Raw genomic sequence first — 20,444 nt, 5'->3', positions numbered from 1 at the left:
AAGAAATGATGGTTTCCAAAACACTCCTAAGTAAACCCCCAAGAAACTTCTGGCAAGAGGACTGTGTGAGATAGTCAGCCAGACCAAAGGGCTTTAACATTCAGAGCTTTTGCACCGCTGCAGCCATGAAGTGTTTGTTGTTGTTGGTCAAATGAACAGACATCTGGAAAAGCACAGCTTTTGCACTTGAAAAATAGAAGGTTCCAGTTCTGTGCAACCTTGGGTGAAAAGAAAAATGAAAATCTCACAGACTTGGTTTAAGAGGAGCAGTAATATTCTCATTTGAGTCAACAGGAGTTCCTGTTGGAACATAAATACAAGGCATTTTATTTTTACCTCCCTGCTCCCCAGAGCACACATGGGAGGGGAGGTTTGTGTGATCAGGCTCAGGCAGCTCCAGACTCCTTTGTAGGACTTCAGATCTCTAACAGGGAAAGGAAAAGGCTTCTCAGAGCAACTCAGAAAAAAAAAGTCAATCTACTCTATTTGATACATAAAAATGTATAAAGGATAGGAAAGAAATACATGTCCATAGCCAGAAGATAAAACAGAATATAGCTATAAAAACAGGAGACTAGAGCAGGGCACAGTCTTGTTTTAAGAGAGGTGAATCCTGTTCTGATTTATCTGTGGATCCATCTACATCCCAGAAAAACAGCCTGAGAGAAAAGGATTTTTCCACAGAAGTCAAAGAAAAAGTAAGCCAGAATGGGAACTCTGAAGTCCTACTAGCATTTAAATCAACCATTTTTATTTTACAGAGATAATTCCACTTGTGAATGAAAGCCAATAATGACAATCTGACTGATGAGCACATTAATCAGCTCTGCTGTGCTAAACAGAGCCTATTTTCCACATTCAGTGGTTCCTGTAAAAAAACACTTGTAAAAAAGACAGAATTTAATCAGATATGGGTAAAAGACTAACTCAGTCTACACTCGAGTAAATTTCCTAAAGAACGGGAATTTCCATCCCAAAAAATCTGGGAAAGCAGGAATCATCTAAACTCATCCTGTGCACAAAGAAAGCCTCTGTGTTAGTATTTCACACTAAACAAACAAGAACCATCGAAACCATCAAAATGCAACTTCTCCTGCCCTTTCCAAGAGCACCCCCATGATCATCCAGGCTGCAGGTTCCCATTCACAGTTCTCAGCCTCTTGGATCCTTACACTCTCCCTTGGGAAATGCTGCTTTGAGAGCCCCCTTGGACCTGCTCCATGGATTAGGGACTAAAGCTCTACCTGATGGAAGCAAAGATGGCAGAACGAGGTATGAGCACTGCTCCTTTGGTCTCTTCTGTGCTTTTGTATTAAATGTCCAAAACATGCTCAGTGAAACATTTTTATTGGCACGAGTCAGGGTTACAAAACTTTGTGGCTTAGGCAGATGACAGGACCGATCCTGGTTTTAGTGTTAGAGCTCATTCTGCCTGTAAAACCTGGCATGGATTTGCAAAAGTTTGGGAGGCAACAACATCTGGATAATACAAAGTCACTTTACAGCTATTCCTCTAGCGAAAACACTAGGTGTTAACAGTGTAAATAATTTAGCTTACAACTTCTAATGTCAACAGATAAGTTGCCTCCTCAGACACAGCCTTTGGAAACAGCTCTAGTGAAGAATATAAGTGAACACAAGAGGAAATTTTCAGTGCCCGTGTCAGATAAAGACAGAGGACAACTGGCTTGAAAAGCCCTTTAGATTAGAAGTACATCAAACTTTCGCAATGAAATTGCAAAATGTGCCCTGGAGACTTCCACGGCTCCCCATCCACTCCCAGCTCTGCTCAGCCACACGTGTCCAACCACAGACCTGCCCTGTGCTCCAGCTAAAAATGACATGGGACCGTGTAGGAGAGAATTTTACACCAGAGGGTAAAGACATGTTCAGACTATGCCATTGAAATCTAAATGCAAATTTTGTTCAGAGATTCAAATGTGCTCCCTAACTTCATAATCTTCTGGAAATGAGAAAATTGAAAAGGTTCAATTGAATTTTCTGTTTGTGTCTTGGGAGTATCATTTGAAGCTTCAAGCTGGAAGTAACATCAAAAGGTAGGAATCAATCTGGCAGGATTCTCACAAATCCATTTACATGGACGAAATTACTTCTGTCCAAACTCAAGAGTAACGATATGGAGTTAAATATTTTATAAAAAAAAGTTTGTAGTCCAGTAGAGGAAGCAGCAGACATTGGACAAACATTCTGATCACTGTAATGTAAAACCCCAAAATCTGAGTTTCTGTTTCATTGCCAAGCATGCAAACATGACTAACTTCCAAAAAGAACAGGGGAAAAAAAGAGCTAGAATCTAAATTAATCACACAACATCTAGAAGACACTGTTTTGCTATTGAATAGCTGGCATTTCTTGGAAATATGAAAGAAGAGCTGCTTTGAGATAGAGAATGATCTGCAGAATTCCCTTTAACCACACTGCAAAGCAGGGGATGCTCCAGAGGGGTTTTGCATATGGGTTTTGCCTTTGGGAAACCGTCACCAATCTGTTGGCTTCAGTATTCAGCTTTCTGATCATTACTTCCAGGTTGAAACCTGATGTGAGGAAAACAAGCACTCACCCAGCTGGGGTGAGTAAACACTGTCACTTGGAGCCACTCATTTTTGTGGCAGGCGGCAGCTTCATCTCCTGCCCTCGGCAGTCAAGGAGCTGTGCACACTCTGCCCAGGGGCGATGCAGAGTGGGACACAGCCCGCAGGAGCCTCTCTCTGTCCATTAACTACAGAGGGAGTCTGAGGAAATTATACCCTCGGCTAAATTTAGTTATTGTGAATCCCCTTCCCACATTTGAGTACGCTTCATACCAGGCCGATCTCGCAGCAGGGAATGATTAGCTGAAGTTAAGCATCTGTCAATTCACTTTAATGAGCAATAACTTGTGGCAACCTGCCATTAGCTTCAGTTGAATAGCTTTTATTTTTAGCTGGTGTTGCTCAGATGCAGCTTCCATCCAACATGTGCTGGGAAAGCTGACATCCCAAAGTAGTTTCCAGGTCTTCGTTGTGCCAGTCGGAGTGTCAGGGCTCAAGAGCTGCAGTTCCTGGAGGTCAGAGAAAAGTCACTGCAGTTCTGGGAAAGTTTCAAAGAGTGAGATAAAACCAAAAGCCTGGAGAAACAGCAGAGAGGCGCATGGTCCCCAGAGACCTTGCAAGAAAAGTTACTGAAATCCTGAGAGCGTGCTGAATGAGTGAGCTGCGTCTCCAGGGAGAGAAACAGCACAAGGGGAAGGCACAGAGAAACAGAGCCTGCTGAAATAAAACATGACTTCAGTACTGCCCAAGAGTGCCTAGTGAGAGGAACAAATGCAGAAGTTCTCTCTAGTATCTGCTGAGGCTTTTATCAGAGGTGACCATAGGCAGGGCGAGGGGAAAAGAGCAAGATGAGTCCTCAGGTGAATATAGGGCAGGGTCTCATTTCCTACAGATGAGCATTTAACTCAGGAGCTGCTGCACATGAAGGCAGAACATGTTTGTGCCTCCAAAGAGACCCTCAGGGAAGTGTTCAACTCACCCCTGTGGCACCAAGTGCTTGAGGAGGAGCCCTGAGGTCCTTCCCCCTGAGTGTCCTGCTCTGCAATGGGTTTCCACAGAACAGCTTACAACTGTTATGGGCATCTACAGCTTCTCTGGTTGGAGGTTTGAGCCTTTTTGTCTCCATGTACCAGCCTAATTCACCCTGCTTCAGAGTCCCATCTGAGCCCCCCATAAGCTGCTGTGAATTCACAACAAAAATAGTAAGAGAACAAATAGAGTGAATCCACCAACCTGTTGGTGGAATACTCCTAGCCAGCTCCTATCCTAAAATTCTGTGAGACAGGAGTTAAGGCAGAGCAGTAACATACCTTCAGGGGAACCTTGAAGCAACATCTTTTTAGAATAGGCTTTTACTCAATAAAAAGGCGTGGAAAAGCTCAGAAATAAAGCAGTCGCTCCACACAGCAGAGCTGGAGGCCAGGCAGTTTGAGGCAGTATCTGTGTGCACTTGATTTCATTCACCCATTCCCTTGCCTCGAGTCTGTGCCCAGCACAGGTCCCAGACCAGCCCCGAGCACAGCGACAGCAAGTCCAACACATCTGCTGGGAGTGCACGTCGGAGCAGCCTTCCCGTAATGCCTCACAGCTGGGTGAGCACATGTCTGAAGCCAAGAGGCACGCATTTCTTGAGCAAAGAAAGGAAATAAAAAGTCAAGACTAACAAGATCCAGAAAGGGCATGCTTTTTTTTTTTTTTTTTGAACAAATCAACATTTATTTCAATGTAGTGAAACAACTTGTTGAAGCACTTCTCTCAGTTCTACTTTACATTTTGTATTTACACTGTCCTCATTCTGTGACAAAAATAAAATAATCTCCAGCCCTGAAGTTTCCAGAGTAAGTGTCGCTAGCAGCAAAAATAACAAAGCCCCAAACACAAAGCAAAAATCCCCCTTGATATATTCTGATGGGAGATTTTTGCATGTTCCATAAAAAAAGTTTTAACCCTGAAACTTTATGAAAAGCTATATGGGATGACAAGGAGGAAATGTCATGTTTGAAGCTGAACGAGAGCAGCATTTGCTGGCCTTTGCAAGTACACTGTTACTTTTAGCGTAAGGAACTGTGAAATGCTTAGACACCCACACAGAAGCAGACTTTTTAACTTTGATCAAAGCAGTTCTGCTCTTCTGGGAGCGTAAGGGTACCAGAGTCGGCAAATGCCATCTTTTATCCTGGATGCTGGGCACAAAAACAAACTTTATTACACATGGTTTCCAAGCAGCTGTTAGTAAAACACAAGCCTTATTCTTTTGTGAAGTGTCAAGGGTCAGCTTCCTTCAGCAGCTTCCAAACTGAGCTACTGTAAGAATTTCGAAGTAATTTCTCAGTTAAATGACATCATTGCTAAGGTCAGCTCTGCCTTTTACTCTGTGACAAGGTGGACCACTGCTAAACAGGGGGAGAGGAGGGAAGACAATGATACTTGAGTATCATATTTAGGTCTCCCTATCTCAAAGGAAGCTCTGGCTGTGTACCCAAACAATTCTCCACGGAAACAACAGAAGAGTATCAGTGACAAACTTGGAATTGGAAAAAATAAAAAAAAGCAAGAACAGAACCCAAAGCTTTTTGGGATAGGAAGAAAAAACTGCATGTTGAGAAAGAAGGGATCGGTCATTAAACTTTCCAGGCACACAGAGGGCTCGGAAAGCACAGAAAACAAGCAGAACAAACAAACACAACTGTGTGCATCTTAGCGTCAGCTTCTTTTGCCAAATGCAGTAGCTTCCAACATTCAGCAGCTGCCTCTTGCTTTCTAGTGCTGTGGAGTTCTCTTTGGTACTTGGAGGCTGTGAGGAGCTCCGGGCAAAGAGAAAGTCTTTGTCCATTTACCAACCAATTCCAAAGGCGCTGATCTTGAATAACTTTACTAAGCAAGAGTGACACAGATGTCTAGGAAAGGGGACTTTTCTCTTAGTAAAGTTGTGGTAGGTGCAGTGGAAACCCAAGGCAATCTACATGCTTGTCAATTTGTGCCTAGGTAAGAACAGAGTCCTCCATGAACGTCTCTCATTTGTTCACTCTTAAATTATTCAGGCTCTGACAGCCCCTGAAAAGAAAAGAATGGAATAAGGATAAGTTGCAAGTGGCGCAGGGCGGGAGTGGACACCACGTAACCACCAAGAACAACGAGGTTGGGGTGTTTGACGACAGACACACTGCAGCCTCCAGGGCTGGTGCCCAAAGCAGCTTCCTCCACGCCCTCGTCCTCCAGAAATGCCAGCAGAAAATACAAGCTCACAGCAAAGGTACTGATTGGGATGAATTAAAAGAAGTAATGAATGAAGTCAATGCAAACAGCGGTTTGGAAATAAAACACACAGATAAGAACTGCTGGTGCTTGTGACACTTCGCTCTTTGAACACAGCACAGGGAAATGGCTAAGCAGCTCAGAGACTTTTAACTGCACACTCAAGACTACCAGTTAGGCTTGTGGAAAGCTTTAATTCATTCAGCTTAAGTAGCAAAACCAGAACACCACTTGCTGTCCCATATAACAGGCTCACGCGATCTGTGTCTTGCTTTTTCGTTTGACAGCTCGGCAGGGAGCAGCTCTGTGAGGAAGCTTCCCCGTGATGCCAGTCAACAAGTTTATCAAATTTCAGGTGACAAAGTCACTACTACACTCTATCTGCGTCAGCAAGAAGGATGGACAGGAACTTGAAGTCTCAGAGAGCATCTGCTACATGGGAACAGGAGAGCTCGCTCTCTGCAGCACCCTGCTGAGGTCTCGGCCCTCTGAAGCTGCGCCAGTGCCTTGACCCAGACACCAGCCTTCCCAGTGAGCCTACTCCTAAGAAACTGAGTGATTGTGACTTCTGAAGGGCCACACAAAGCACATGGTGCCTACATCACTGCTCCTTACCAGCAGCCTCCTTATGGAAAAAAAAAAAAAAATCAACATCCAGCTTTGCAGTGATGTGGACAGGCGCCCTGCATAAACTGCTTCATTCCCTTCTGCATCACCCAGTCTCATTGCAAACAGCTGTAAAAATGCTCCACCAAGCAACGTGTCTAATAAACTTCCATTTAAAAGCCATCTTCTCTATTGCTGAGTGGTTATTTTCTTTTGGCTCCATCTTTCAAAGGAAATCAGGAAAAAGAAAAACTTACTTGAACACAACAGCAAGTAGCAGAGGTTCTTTGATTCTACAAAGGCCTTGTTGAATACAGCTGACCTGTTACTGCATTTTAAGGTGTCTGATCACAGACATCACCTGCCTGATAGTTTAGTATCTCCAGGACAAGTGACTGCAGTGAATATTCAGCAAGCATCAGCTTTTCAATGTTTGTCTGGAGCTTGGCCTGCTGTAGTCTTAAACACATTGCCAGATCAAATTTTACACCAACAACAGCTCTGGGCAGCTACTGCCCTGCCATGAGTGGCTTGGAATGCTCCAGCCTGGATAATTTCTCTAAGACAAAGTCAACTAAGATGCTGCTCGTTGCTCAGCACCTGTACCCTGGCAGGAGCTGTATTCTGCCACTATGGAGCAAAAGTTACCACTAACATTCAAAGCATTTGCCTCATTCTTGCCTAAAGCTATGACTTTCCTTCTGCTGTCCTAGAAAGAATCCCTGTTGATTAATATTTATTCCATTTCCTAGTGAAATCTATTCAGCCCCCACATGCTTCAGCTGAGAGTGATGTTTGAATATTGTGTTGATCCTCAGAGTTCAAACTGCAGAAGGTACAAAGAATACCAGACTTGAGGCACTTCAGTGGTATTCACTGTGAATCATCATTTTACATTGCACCACTCAGACACATTTGGATCTAAAATACATTTGCATTTCTAATTAAAACAGATTACCATTAGTAACTAAAGAATGTCTTAAATCAGAATCCCTAGGCCATAAAAGCTAATTGCACGATGCTAAAACTGGATTTCAAAAATATACATATTATACCCCCTGCAGGATTAATTAGGCAACATCTCTTCAAAAGAGTTCTCAAAAGTGTATTTATTCAGCATGTGGTGAAATTATACCGGTTGTGCAACACTTCCCATGGCCTGCCCTGGCTCACGCTCCTGCAGCAGGAGAGAGCTGGAGCCTTGTTATCAGGGGGGCTCAGCATGGACAAATTGGATTCAGGATGCAGCTGATGAGCAGGGACACGGGAGCAGGAACTGCAGCTCTGGCCACAATCAACCAGCACCCTGGAAGAAGGTGATCTCGGGTATGTGCATGATGTGCCTCCCAGGACGTGCTGGCCTACAGAAAGGCTGAAGTCAACTGGTCAGTACGAATCTGGAAGCTGTAACTGCTGATGATCTGATGCTCAGTTGGTCACTGGTTTCCTACATGACCTCAAGGAAGGTCCTAAGTGCTGACTGAGCTGTAATGTGTTTTCAGAGAGGTTATGGCTGTACCACATGTGTTGAGGATGTGAGAAACCTCTGCTCACCAAAGCTGCATGTGCCTTATGAAGGGATGAGAAAAGAACCCAACAGAGCCTAAGAGGTCCTTAGCTGCTGCAGTCTGTAGCTGTAATTGTCAGCAAGCCTCAACTTCATGAAAGTGTGTCCTCAGAAGATTTAGCTGTAGCTGGGGAACGTGTCACTCCCTTCTGTGCTCTGAGCTTCTTGCTCCATGTGAAAAATGAACATGGAAGAATTCTCAGAAAACCTAACAGTGGAGACACCTCCATGGTCACTAAATCCAGTCCCTTATCATCACGGGCCACAGCCCATCACTTTCCTAAATGTTTACTTCAATGTTTTCTTGTGCCAGTGAACAAGAGATCTTTGCTCAAAACTCACACGTAGACTGTACTCGTGCTTTCCTGTACACAGCAACTTTAAATTTCCATGTTTAACTTACAACCTTCCAATACAAAAGATAATAATCTCCAGCAGAAACCACCTACAGGTTCCTCGGGGTGATGTTTGCTAATGGGTTCCCAGCAGGTCTGACTCCCAAGCTTCACCCCCTCATGGAACTTCACAGTCTGGCATGTCATTTTGTAGGAGATCCAAGATTTCAAAACTGTTGAGCTGTCCCAGGACTAGCAATGGCTGTACCACATGGGGCAACCAAGTGCACTGGGATGCATTAAGGGCAACAGGACAGCAATTACTAACTCATCATGTGGCAACACACAAAACAGGAGACAGGCTTTTTCCATTTTCCAAAAGTAGCCACGGTTTCTGCATAGTAAAGGAGCACCCACGACCACTGGGAAATACTGGGAAGTCAGGGAGTAAAATCCAGTCAGGACTTTCTGCAACATGATCTTATGTGTGCTACATTATCAAAAAATAAACGACAAATACATGAACTGAAGTGTATATAATGGGTTTCTCCCCATCAAAGAGAAGTAACCCTATGGCTGTTCTGTTATTAACTGCTGTAATTCAGCTTGCAGGTTCTATTTTTCATCTCATTAGAACTTCACTGGAGACATTTTCATATTTTGTCCTAATGATATGAATGAAGCCCAGGTGATGTGTGTGATTCCCAAGTTCTCAGCCTGCCAGGGAGAGGATTGTGGGGCTGGTCCAGGCTGAAGGAATGAGAGGCAGGTCAAACTCAACAGGAGACCCACTGGGATGCATTAATTACCTGGTTTGTGTTTCAGCATAAACAACCACATCAAGCAAGAGGAGCTAAGAGCAAACACATAAATTTTTGTTTTGTGGTTTTCCAACGGCAGAGAATGGTCAAGGGAGATGATTTCAAGCTTATCTCATTAGAGATAATCTCATTATTTTCTAATAGTCCTTCATATGTCCTGAAGTCCTACTTGTGATCATATTTTTAAAGAAAACATCCAGATGGGATTCTACAGTTATATTAAAAAGTAACTTCACATGACACAGAACTGTGTGATGCAATATTAGCAATTGAACTCCTCTGCAACAGCAACTGATGCAGTGGCTAAACTGGCAGAAAATTGGATTTCCTTACTGTACTGAAAACCACAGGACCTGCAGATCCCTGCTGTAATCACTAACTGCCCAACCAATTCCTTTCTTTTGAAAAGAAATTGCAACTTTTTCCAAATATGAAAATGCTTTCATAAAGCCTGTTAATGGACAAGAATTAGACTGAAATGTAACAGTGTTCTGGTGTGCTTGAGAAGTATCTTGATGCTATTTTTAGACTGAAAACTTTGGAAGTTTGAGGGGTTTTAAGTTTGAAATGATAGATTAGTTTTCCTAATGCACACACATGTTTTAACAAGGTGTGTGCTGAAACATAACAGTTTGGGAAAAAAACCCAAACAAAACCCTTCTGGGGTCATGTGAAGTAACTGCCCTTTTTGTTTCACTTCAAAATGGAGAGACTTTATTTCAGCATCCGTGCATTGAATTCCTGAACAATACATCTATCTGGCACTTATTTTATAGGAAAACAGCATGTTTAATTACCCCACCTCTTCACACTGAGCAGGGAGTTACCCAAGCTGTATTTTTCACAATTATCTGTTCTCTTTGCCTAAGAATAAAGTCTCCTTTCTTCAGGTTTTTGACAAGATGAATAAACAATTAAGCCTTGTGGGTTCTTATATGCTCCTTGGAGTGAACAGGAAGTTTTGGAGCTTGGCCTGCATAAAAGCCAAATCTCATGTTTCTTTAAAGCTGGTTGAATTTATAAAAGTTGAAAACAACATACCAATCTGAATAAGAAGAAACCCCACCATGTATTCATACCTAGACTAGTAAATGAAAGCTGATGTTTATAGAAGCTCTTGTTACCTCTTTTTCACATATGAATTAGTATCTGAAAGTTTATTTTCTGCGTCTTGTATGTAACCACATGTCAAAAGACTGCAAGATTAGTCACAACAGGGACACGTGAAGCCAGGAGCTAGCTTGTATCAGGAGTGTCAGAGCTTCCTAGCAGTGCATGTAACTTTCAAGAGAGAAAATAATAACACTATTATTGCTTGGATCTTGGAAACTGAGAGAAAGTTGCTAAAGCATCCCAAAACTGGCCCTGACGTGATAAACGTTCAATTTACAGACATTTACACCACTGGCTGGTGGCAGATGAGAGCAGTGGGCACAAAGTCATGTGCAGCACCCAGCACTTCTGAAAGGCTCAAACCTTCTGTGCCCTTGGACACTTAATATTTAATGAAGAAATAATAGTACTCAGACAAACCCACTGCAAATGTGACCTGCTGTCTCTATGAACAAGGTTCCTACCCTCCAGAAGCCCTCCAGCAAACAGGTAGAATTTAACAACTCTAAGTAATCCTACAATGAACTCACTGTTCCCCAGCAGAGCAGTGGCCATGGTTCTTCCTTTGACTGTCCATATTCAGAGGTTACTCATCAGCCCCAGGACTTCTCCTGAGCTCCTCCTGTGTGTTACTGCCAAACAAACGCTAAGAGCTTCAGAATAGTGAGTCTGTTTACCCCAAAAGGCTGGCACGGGGACTGTCAGTCATGCTTTTGGGACATGCTTGACTGAGGACTATGTGTCGGGAGGGTGTAGAGCAGGTGTGAGAAAGCAGCTTCACACCAACAAAAAGAGTGATTTTTTTTCTTTGCTTCACCTTGTCACCTTAATCCTGCTTGCTCAACTGAGCAGCCTTTTCATCAACTCTTTAGTCCATTCCAATAACGCTGCTATGACCTGTTCTGACTCCTGACTCAGCCTCCAGAGGTGGGAAAACACAGGACTTGGAAGAGATGTTCCTGTCATGGGCTAACCAGTTTTCTCTTAATAGAACTGGAAGGAAATAACAACATCTCTTGCAAACCTCTCCACAGCCATTTGCTCATGAATTTGCCAGGACAAAAACCAGAGCTCAACTCTGGCATGGGAGGGAGAGAGACTGCCTACAGAGGACCAGTACACTTGATCCTCTTGACTTCGCTGAGATACAACTAATGAGCAACAGATGGACATCACCCAAGGAGTTTATTTGGGAAACCTCACAGTTTCCTCATATTTCTCATTCAAGAAAGACCGGGAAGCTAAGCAAGCTTTGGTTGACACCCTTAATTTTACTATTGTTTTCTCCTCTGCCTCAATTTTGACAGAGCTGCTTTGGCCATGCATTCCATTATGCTTTACACAGTGCAACCATGGCTCAGCCTGAAGCACTAAATAAAATATGTTCAAATTAGGAAATGTTACGGGCTTGAATATATTACTGCAGATCACTCTCTTACTACCACTCAGCACAAAGGTACCAGTTCCCTCAGCAAAGCTCTGCAGCTCCCTGTAACAAGTGTCAGCACCTTCTATAAAAAGCACCATCAGATCTCACTTTTTACCTAATGAAGAAATAACTTTTATTAATGTGCTGTTGACAGCCCTTGTGATGATGCTGGTTTTCTTAACTTCCAGTTAAGGCTCTGTTTCTGCCCAGCTAGGAAAGATGTCCAGGGTGACTGGCTGAGCCCCCTGCTCTGCACAGAGGTCACTATCACTCCGTCAAGACAAGCCTTCTTTTTTCATCTTACAGAAAAGATTCAGTAACAAATCAAAGATTTAGGCAAGAAGAGGAAAAGGAAAGAAATAAAGAAAAACAAGGCAGTAAAACAGAAAATTGCAGAAAGAAGACCAAAAGTGTAAGAGATAGGACAAGCTGGAGGGACAGAAAATTTAAAATAAGAGCCTTACCAGGAGCTTAGTACAAACAGAAACCCACTCAACCTTTCAACTTTAACAAGCTGAGATTTAAGGTTTGACACTCGGATTAAGTTTCTTTTGTTCTGAAGTTAGAAGTTTGCATACAACCAGCAGCCTACTCAGAAGAACTGCTTGAGGAGGCAGAGGATGTGTGTTCTTTATTGAAGCCAATACAGCGCATCCATTTAAATCCATCCTCCTGGTTTTTTGCTACCCTCAAGTAGAAAGTGTACTATATTCTCACCTGAAGCCACGCTGCAGCCACATAATATTACTCATCTGAACTCAAAAGTTATTCTGACAACGGATTACTTTTAAGCACAGACTCGTTTCTGTGTCTGTACTGGTACACTCATAGCCAGCTCCAGTCCAGTAGATGGGAACATCTGTCTCCTTGTGCTCAAAGAAAAGCATTTCCTACACCTCGTTTGTGCTTTCCACTCTCCTGGTGTCCCTTAGGGCAGTGAGACCTCAGCATGCTCCAGTGTGAGCCAGAATTGAATGAGTACAAGTACTGCAAAAAATGTCCTCTAAATAAGGCCTCAGGTTTAAGGCAGCACACAGAATTTAATTTCCAGGTTAAATCTGAGACACTGGTAGTCTTTACACCTCCCTGTGCATCAGAGCCTGGAATTTTGTCTCACCCAGTGTCCACATTCCCACTCACTGCTGAGCTCCAAAGCCCTGTGCAGAGAAATGGCACTCACACACTGGACTTGGCTCTGTGCTTAAAGGCAACAAAGTTTTGATCTCCTCACATCCAAGGCATGCAGCTGACCATTTGCTTTAGAAAAGGCATTTCACAAGCAGGAATCCCTCCCATCTCTTTATTTTCCCTCTTTCCCCTTTTAAAATAATCTCTAGTCTGAACCACACAGATAACTGAGGAGAGAGACTTCATGTTAAAAAAAGGTATATTCAATTGCAAATCCTAAGCTGATTTCTAAGGAGAGTTCAATGACTTTCTAGCTACCAGAAAAACATCAGAATTTGAGCCCTCTTACCAGGGACAGTTTTGCAGCATTAAGAAGCATCCTGTTACACTAGGTCACTTTGCACTTCTGCATTTAGGAGATACAGCAAAAATCCTCGCTTGCACACTTTTGGCTTAGGAAGGCCACTGGCCTAAAGACTATGCAAGTGTGCTGCTCCTAACTACCCCTTTTTATGGCTGAAAGCAAGTGACAGACTCTTACTCTGAGGCACTCCTATATTAGGATTCATATCTCTCTATACTGCAGAACTGAGAAGTACTCCTTATTTAGTTCCTGCAGGCAACTATCGGGGTCAGAGCAAAATTGCAAATGGTACTGTCACTTGCCTTCTCTGGATGGATCCCAGCAGCTCTGTACATGGGCAAAGCTGACAAGATCAGAAACTCACCAAGAGAAACAAACACAAAAGTAGCATCAAGATCTCTCCTGCTGCAACAGACAGTGGAATACTAATGCAAAAGAGTTTGAGTCATCTGTCAAAATCCTTCAGAGAAATGCCCAGTTACACAAAACTTACGTATTTCATGATACACAGGGGACCTGGGGATTGGGTTTTCTCAGCTCTGCATTATTGCTGCTATTTAGGAGATCAAGCATCCACATCACTTCCAAGCTCCATGGAAAGCAATGATGCAGCTCATGCCAACTATTTGAGCACAAACCCTGCGTTTGACATAGAATGCAGGCTCATCTTCCCTATTTCTCTCACTGGACAGTTCTTATCCACACAACAAAACCTATTGAGTTATTGCAAAAGATCAAGGTACATCAGGCACTGGCACCAGGAAAAAGCAGAGTCGAATTTCCAAAGGAAAAGGTCAGGTCACCTATGGGGCAGCACTGAGAATAGTTCTGAGATGCTTCACCCCCATTTCAAATACAAACTACAGTCGCCCGTTTGCACTGAGAGTCTGAGATCAGTGAGAAGCCCTGGGATGAACAGTGTCCCCCCCAGGTGATCGCTGACAACACAGAATACATGAAGTTAGAGCTTCAAAGCTCTGGTTGCCACATTAAAACATCTCCAAGGTTAATGGGAGAAGCTGCCAACAACGGCACGCTGATGCTATTATCTGGGGCACCTGATAATTCACCTTGTCAAATGTCAGGTTTAGCACCTGCTTTAATTCTGAGAGTACTTCCACCATCTCTGGTTTTCCTTAATAAATACAACATGACAGACAGCCTTTTAGAACTTTTCACCCGAAGTTTACAACCAAAACCAAAAAGAAGTAAATCAATCTGTATCACAAAACACTTCGTTACCAACGCAGTAAACCAGAACTGCAAACACAGTTAACGTTTCAACTGGAGAGAGAAGAGCCAGCTGTTTCCCCTTCCCCCTTCTAGAGACCTCTGTAGGCAGGACAGGCAGCAGGGAGATTTTAATCCGCTAGAATCAACATTTTGAAGACCAGAGCTGTGTCAGAGAGCTTGAATACTGCTCCAGCCTGCTGCATGGGCCAACACATTAAAGCACAGTCTATCCAAGAGGCTTGGCTTTCAGAGTGGTTTAGTGCCACAACCTTTATGCAGGCAGCCCTACCCCTACAACCAGATTACATGTTCCTTCTTAAAGGCTGCAAAACAGCAGGGTGTTGTGCACTGACCTCAAGAATCACTTCCTTGGCATGAAGTGGTGCTTTCTCCCCAGGCTAAAAAAGAACACATCTTACGAAGTAGTGGCAAACTCCATCACCAGCCAGTTTGCTGCTGTCACCACAGAAGTGTGACTAATTCAGTAATTGGGGAAAGAGGGCTCCTGCATTGCAAATGTGTGCCCCAAGAAACGAGTAGGCCCACCCATCCTCAATGTCATCTTTATCTGCTTTTTGTTGTTTATTTGGTAACTCTGGAAAAGACTGCATAAGACTGCATTTGAAAGCTTCGGTTATTAAAAAAAAAAAAAAAAAAAGCGCGCCAAGTTTTGTTCAGGGCATTTTGCTTGGCCATTCAGAGAACAGGAACCATCGAAATACCACAAGCAGATCTTTGAAAAACCTCCCATTATCCCGAACAAGTCCAAGAGCCATATCGCAGCATAAAGACTGCAGGCTGCAAAACCTTCAGCCAATGCATCTGAGCTGTGCTGCTCCACATAAAAGCCAGATTTCGGTTTTATTTTTACAAGGCACTCCAGCTGCCCTGGCTTTCCCACATCTCTCGCAGCATTTCAGCTCAGCCAGCTTCCCCAGACCTTCCCCCATCGCCATTCAGAGATTTGTGAACTGTGAGAAACAGATGTTCTCAAAGCATTTTGCTCGTACTCGAGCCCAAGAAAGACTAGAAAGGAAAGGGGGGGAAAAAAAAAATCATTTAAGCAAATATTTCTCCCCGCCCTATTGACCCTACAGTCCCAGGGTGTTTCCGACCAGCAACGACAAAACGTGAAACTCTAACTGTATAACTGTAAACTCTAACTGTATAACTGTAAAACTGTATCCTGATGTCTCGCTCGCGGTCTCCGTTACCGGCTCATTTGCCGCTGTCCCCGGGGGCCAGGGGCACCGCTGTCCCCGGGATAGGGGCACCGCTGTCTCCCGCTGTCCCCGGGGCCAGGGCACCGCTGTCTCCCGCTGTCCCCCGGGCCAGAGGCACCGCTGTCCCTCGCTGTCCCCGGGGGCCAGGGGCACCGCTGTCCCTCGCTGTCCCCGGGGGCCAGGGGCACCGCTGTCCCTCGCTGTCCCCGGGGCAGCCAGCGGAGGGACGCTGCCCTGCCGAGCCCCCCGACCCCCCAGCAGCCCCCCGGCACACGCTCCCCACGCCGAGCCCCACCGACCTGTGCAGGAGCAGCAGCAGCAGCACTTCGCCAGGAGCCATCCTACACCGGAGCGGGCGGGATAGCCGCGCCTGCCCGCTTTCATGCTGCCTTCGGGCTGCTCATGGCAAGGAGCCACCGGCCCGCTTGCGAAAAACGACGACTCAAATAATAATCAAAATAATAATAATAACAAAACAAAAAATCCCTAGAGCGAAGAGAAAAGAAACCCCACGGAAGGCAGCTGTAGGCAGCCCCGGCCGCCGGCAGCCGCTGTCCCCGCCGAGCCCGGCGCACCTCCGGGGGCGGCGCCTGCGGCGGGGGCGGCGCGGGCCGGGCACGGGCACGGGGGGGCTGCGGCCGGAGCGGCCCCGCCGCTGCTTCGAAAGAGAAAAAAAGGACTTTTCGGCAGGAAGAAACGCAGAACTGCGGTATCTGCGCCCGGGCGGGCGGTATCCGACATGGGGAGCGAGAAATAAAAACTTGCCCCGGGAGGAAGTTTGCTAAAGCGCTGATACGTTGCGGATGGGGGGATTCCACCAAAGCCTTTAAAAGGCAAAACTTGTATTGCTGTGGGTTTTTTTTTTTTTTTAAACTTCACAATGTTCTTGGCTTCCCTCCCCGCCCCCAGTGCCATTCCTTAACTTAAGCATCTGACAGCTAAAACTCTTTACAACTGGCTGAAAATACTGCGCAGCCGGCTGTGGTCCCGAGGGTTCTGCCTGCTTCCAGCAGCAGCAGACCTGCCTGAAGCGCTGCAGAGGGAATGCCAGCCCTTCTGACACACGGACCAGGACACTCGAGATCCAGGGACACAGCTTGCTTTGGAAGGTGCCAGCCTCTTGTGTTAGGATTTCCCACCTAAAGCATAGAAAACTGGAGGTGCCAAAACCATCCTGAACCTTGCTGGAAGGCAGCTGGTAGGAGAGGTTGGGCAGGATTCCAGAGCAACAGCATCATAGTTTTGCACTCTTGCATCAAAAGCTGAACAAAACCAGCACTTCTCCCCGGCAGACAGGTATTGAGAGGGAAGAGCAGAGGGGAGATGTGCCACGCTTTGTGCCACTGTGTGCCAGGGCTTCAGCCCGAGTGGGCATGGCTCTACGGATGCCACAGACTGCTGATCTGGACTAAGGCTTTTGGTAATGGCTTTGGGGTAAGTGCCACTCCCAGGGGGCCAAAGGCCATTTCTGGACAGGAAGGGAGGGTTGGGGACACGGCAGAGTGCCCACAAACCCACCTCAGGTGGCACCTGTGTGGTGGGTGCTGCTGTCCAGGGGCAGGCCTGGACTGAGTCATTCCATGTAACCTTTGGGTGGGATCATGCAGACCCTGAAGGACTCCTGGCAGAAAGACCCCGGTACCTGGTACCAGGAGAGGGACAGAGCCCTCCCTGAGAGACTCCCTCCATCACACTGGCAAACAGGAAACCTTCCTGCTTCATTTCTGGCTGCTCTGCAGGAGCTGGTCTTTGACTACAGCCTCGCTGGAAGGACTGACAACCTTGTAACATGCCTGAAGCATGCAAATTTTTCTGCCAATGCCCTTGAGCACCAAGGTGTTTTCAGAACGAGAACAAAGGGCACTGTAGCTGTTTCCCATTTGCTGTGTGTTGTGTCTTTCTTTGACTTGGGTCTTTGCCTATCTGGGAGCTGCAAGGGAATGTCTCCAGGGTGCACTCAGGGCTCTCATGCCTGTAGTAGGGAGATAATATGTCACACATGAAGCAGAAACCACAGCTGCAGCCAGAGAAGGAAGAGATGGGCTGGGAACCAGCTGGGACACCCTCACCTTCTGCATCTCTTCCTTTCTGTGTTTGTCCCTGCCATGGCTCTCCAGGCAGCAGCTCAACTCAGGTCCTCTGAGTGATTCAGGAAACTCGGAGCAGGGCTCTTCTGAGAAGGCAGCTCCTCATTTCTCTCCTTTCTACTTCGAACTGCATCTCTCTTTTCTAACCCACCCTTGCACAGCATGCCAACCTCTGCCCCATGGGCTGGCTGCCCCCACCTGATCTCAGCCTGCTTTGTGCAAGCAGAGAAGGGGTAAGGTCTTCACTGGCATTTCACTGCTCACGTGGCATCTGCCCAAACCTGCAGTACAGGACCTGAGACAGGAGCAGGCCATACACAGCGCCTGGTCTGCCAGATCCCAGCTCTTCGTGGGTTTTAAAAATCATCTTAAGAAAACCTTTAACACTCCTCATTTAAGAAACTAGGAAACAGCCGAAGCTGTTTCAGCTCTGAATTCCCATGGCTCCTGGAAGAGCTGTCCACCCTGAGCAGCCTTGTGGGTCTCTTCCAGCTCAGTGAATGCTGTGATTCTGTGTGAGCCCTGCAGCAGGGCCTGGCATAGTGGGGGGAGCTTGGGGAGGCCAGGGGGGAACTGGGCTGATCAGAGCCGTCAGCTGAGAGCCACAGTGGTGGAAAAACATGGAGAGTGTGCCAGCAGAGGCACCACAATAACCCTGCTAGAGAATGAGGCTTTGCTAAACTGGCACATGAACGTGGAGTCTGAGACTGTGAGGAGGGTTGGGAAGCAAGGTCATAGCTCTTGTAATTGCAGCCAAACTTTAAAACATAATTAAGGTGCAATTTCAGGTCTTAAAAAAAAACTTCTTCCCTAATTAAAACAGAATTGAAGTAATTATTGTGGGAGGAAGTAGCTCTGCTCCTCCCCAACCTACAGTTCCAGCAGTGTTGTGAAGGTTATCTCTATAAAGTCACTCTTTAAAAACACGTACATCCACTCACTGATGAATGACAGAATAAATATTTCACAAAATAAGGTTGAACACCATATTCTTAATAACCACACCACATCAATTAGCTCCTATAAAGGAGGAGACATGCTGTGGGCAGTCTCGTTCAGCTCCAGCCCCAGCTGGGAAAAACATCTGTGGGCAGCAGCAAATAGGCACTGTGCTGCCAACAGCACTGAGTCTGTAGCTTCAAGTAGGGAATTCAGCCTTTGGGGTGTAGAAGTGTTGCAGAGACTGTGTGGGGGGTGGAAATCTGTACAGCCCACTTGCCCAGGGTGAAGGGCAAGGAGCTGCTTGTCTGGGACTAGATTATTGGGCAGGAAGAATTTATGTGTGACTGTGGTCCATGAATTACCAGTATGTCCCCTGACAAGGAAAACATCCCTGCCCCTCCTCTAACCTGTGCCTGAGTCAAAGAATAGAGTCACAGAATGGTTTGGGTTGGAAGGAACTTTAAAGGTCATCTTATTCCAACCTGCTGCCATAGGGAGGGGCACCTTACACTTGATCAGGTTGCTCAAAACCCCATCCAACCTGGCCTTGAACACTTGGCAGCCACAATGTCTCCAGGCAATCTGCTCCAGTGCCCCACTACCATCACAGCAAAGAATTTCTTCCCAACATCTAACTTAAATTTCTCCTTTTTTACTTTAAAACCACTCCCCCTTGTGTTATTACTATCTGCCTGTGTGAAAAGACACCCTCCCTCTTTGCTATAAACCCCCTTTACTGGAAGGCTGAGTCATAGGAGGTCTTTAAGGAAACATCTCCTGGCATCATACTCCAAATGCTTCAATCATTACCTGCAGTGGAGTGAAGAAGAAAATTTTATGGCCCTGACTGGCTGCATCTGAAGCTGAGTCTATTAGCAGTGTGTCTGCACCGTGGGCCATGTGTGCTGCCCTGCCCAACACCGATGAGGGCGGGAAGTCATCTCAGCCTAATGTCAGGATGACAAGGAAATTTCTTCTGTCTACTCTTAAATACTCCTTTAGAAATTCCCCAGGCATATGAGTTGCTTTCATATGAAATCTGAGATGGTCTGTAAAAAGTACAGTTGTTGTAGAGGGGAAATAAGTTCTAATAGTTTTACCCAGCCTTCCTGAGAAAAAAATTTGGGTGCAAGATGCAAAACAAATTTTTTCACTGCTTTCAGTGCTCCCTCTCACCTGCAGCAGTTATTTTATTTTCTTAGGTTATGAACTGAGGGACCTATCTGAGAGAGCAAAGGACAAAATAACGAGGGGATGTAAACTGGCATGGCTTCATTTTGGGTCAACACAAATGCAGTGAGATAGGCCTGGCCCAGATTGCCCTGGAGGCCTGTAATGCACAACAGCAGTGACAGTGCTTCTCCCATAGTAACAGGTGCTGTTTCCTTCCTCCCATCACATGCATAGGGAGATGAATAATGTAATAACTGTCAGGAGCATCTGTTCATTACTTATGCAAGTCAATCCTACATTGTGCTTTAGGGTGTAAAGCGATCTCTGCAGAAAATCCATCCCTATGGACATCACTATCTCGGAATAAGATGTACTACGGCTGATTTATTTTTTTAATCAAATGAAGCTTAAGTATTAGCTACTCCTTTCGTAGAGAGGAATAGCAAACCAACTATCTAACAGAAAGAACTGATGGATGGCAAGAGGAAGATGGATTTGTACAGTTTTGAAAACAACTTAAGTATTTGGTGTGGCTTGCAGTGTCAAAGTCAGTGCAAAGACATGCATCAAATTTAAGTTTTGTTAATAGGGAGAGTTAGGTACCTCTACAGAGCAA

The 20,444-nt window shown here is 45.3% G+C and overlaps 1 protein-coding gene across 2 annotated transcripts in view; it reads right to left on the bottom strand.

Annotated features, from left to right (window-relative positions):
* The window catches only part of KALRN (kalirin RhoGEF kinase), a 432,237-nt gene that overhangs the window by 56,469 nt on the left and 355,324 nt on the right, over positions 1-20,444 (bottom strand). The window contains exon 1 of one of the 2 annotated variants that reach the window (XM_066323073.1): positions 15,926-16,144. The exons of the other annotated variant lie outside the window; for it this stretch is intronic. Coding sequence (XP_066179170.1) covers positions 15,926-16,010 — 85 coding nt within the window. The 5' untranslated portion in view covers positions 16,011-16,144. Of the gene's footprint in view, positions 1-15,925; positions 16,145-20,444 lie in introns of those variants that run through there. 2 annotated transcript variants of the gene reach the window in all.

This window comes from Sylvia atricapilla, chromosome 7, assembly GCF_009819655.1.
Source record: "Sylvia atricapilla isolate bSylAtr1 chromosome 7, bSylAtr1.pri, whole genome shotgun sequence".
Classification (NCBI taxonomy): domain Eukaryota; kingdom Metazoa; phylum Chordata; class Aves; order Passeriformes; family Sylviidae; genus Sylvia; species Sylvia atricapilla.
This window is presented reverse-complemented; position numbering and strand designations above follow the sequence as displayed.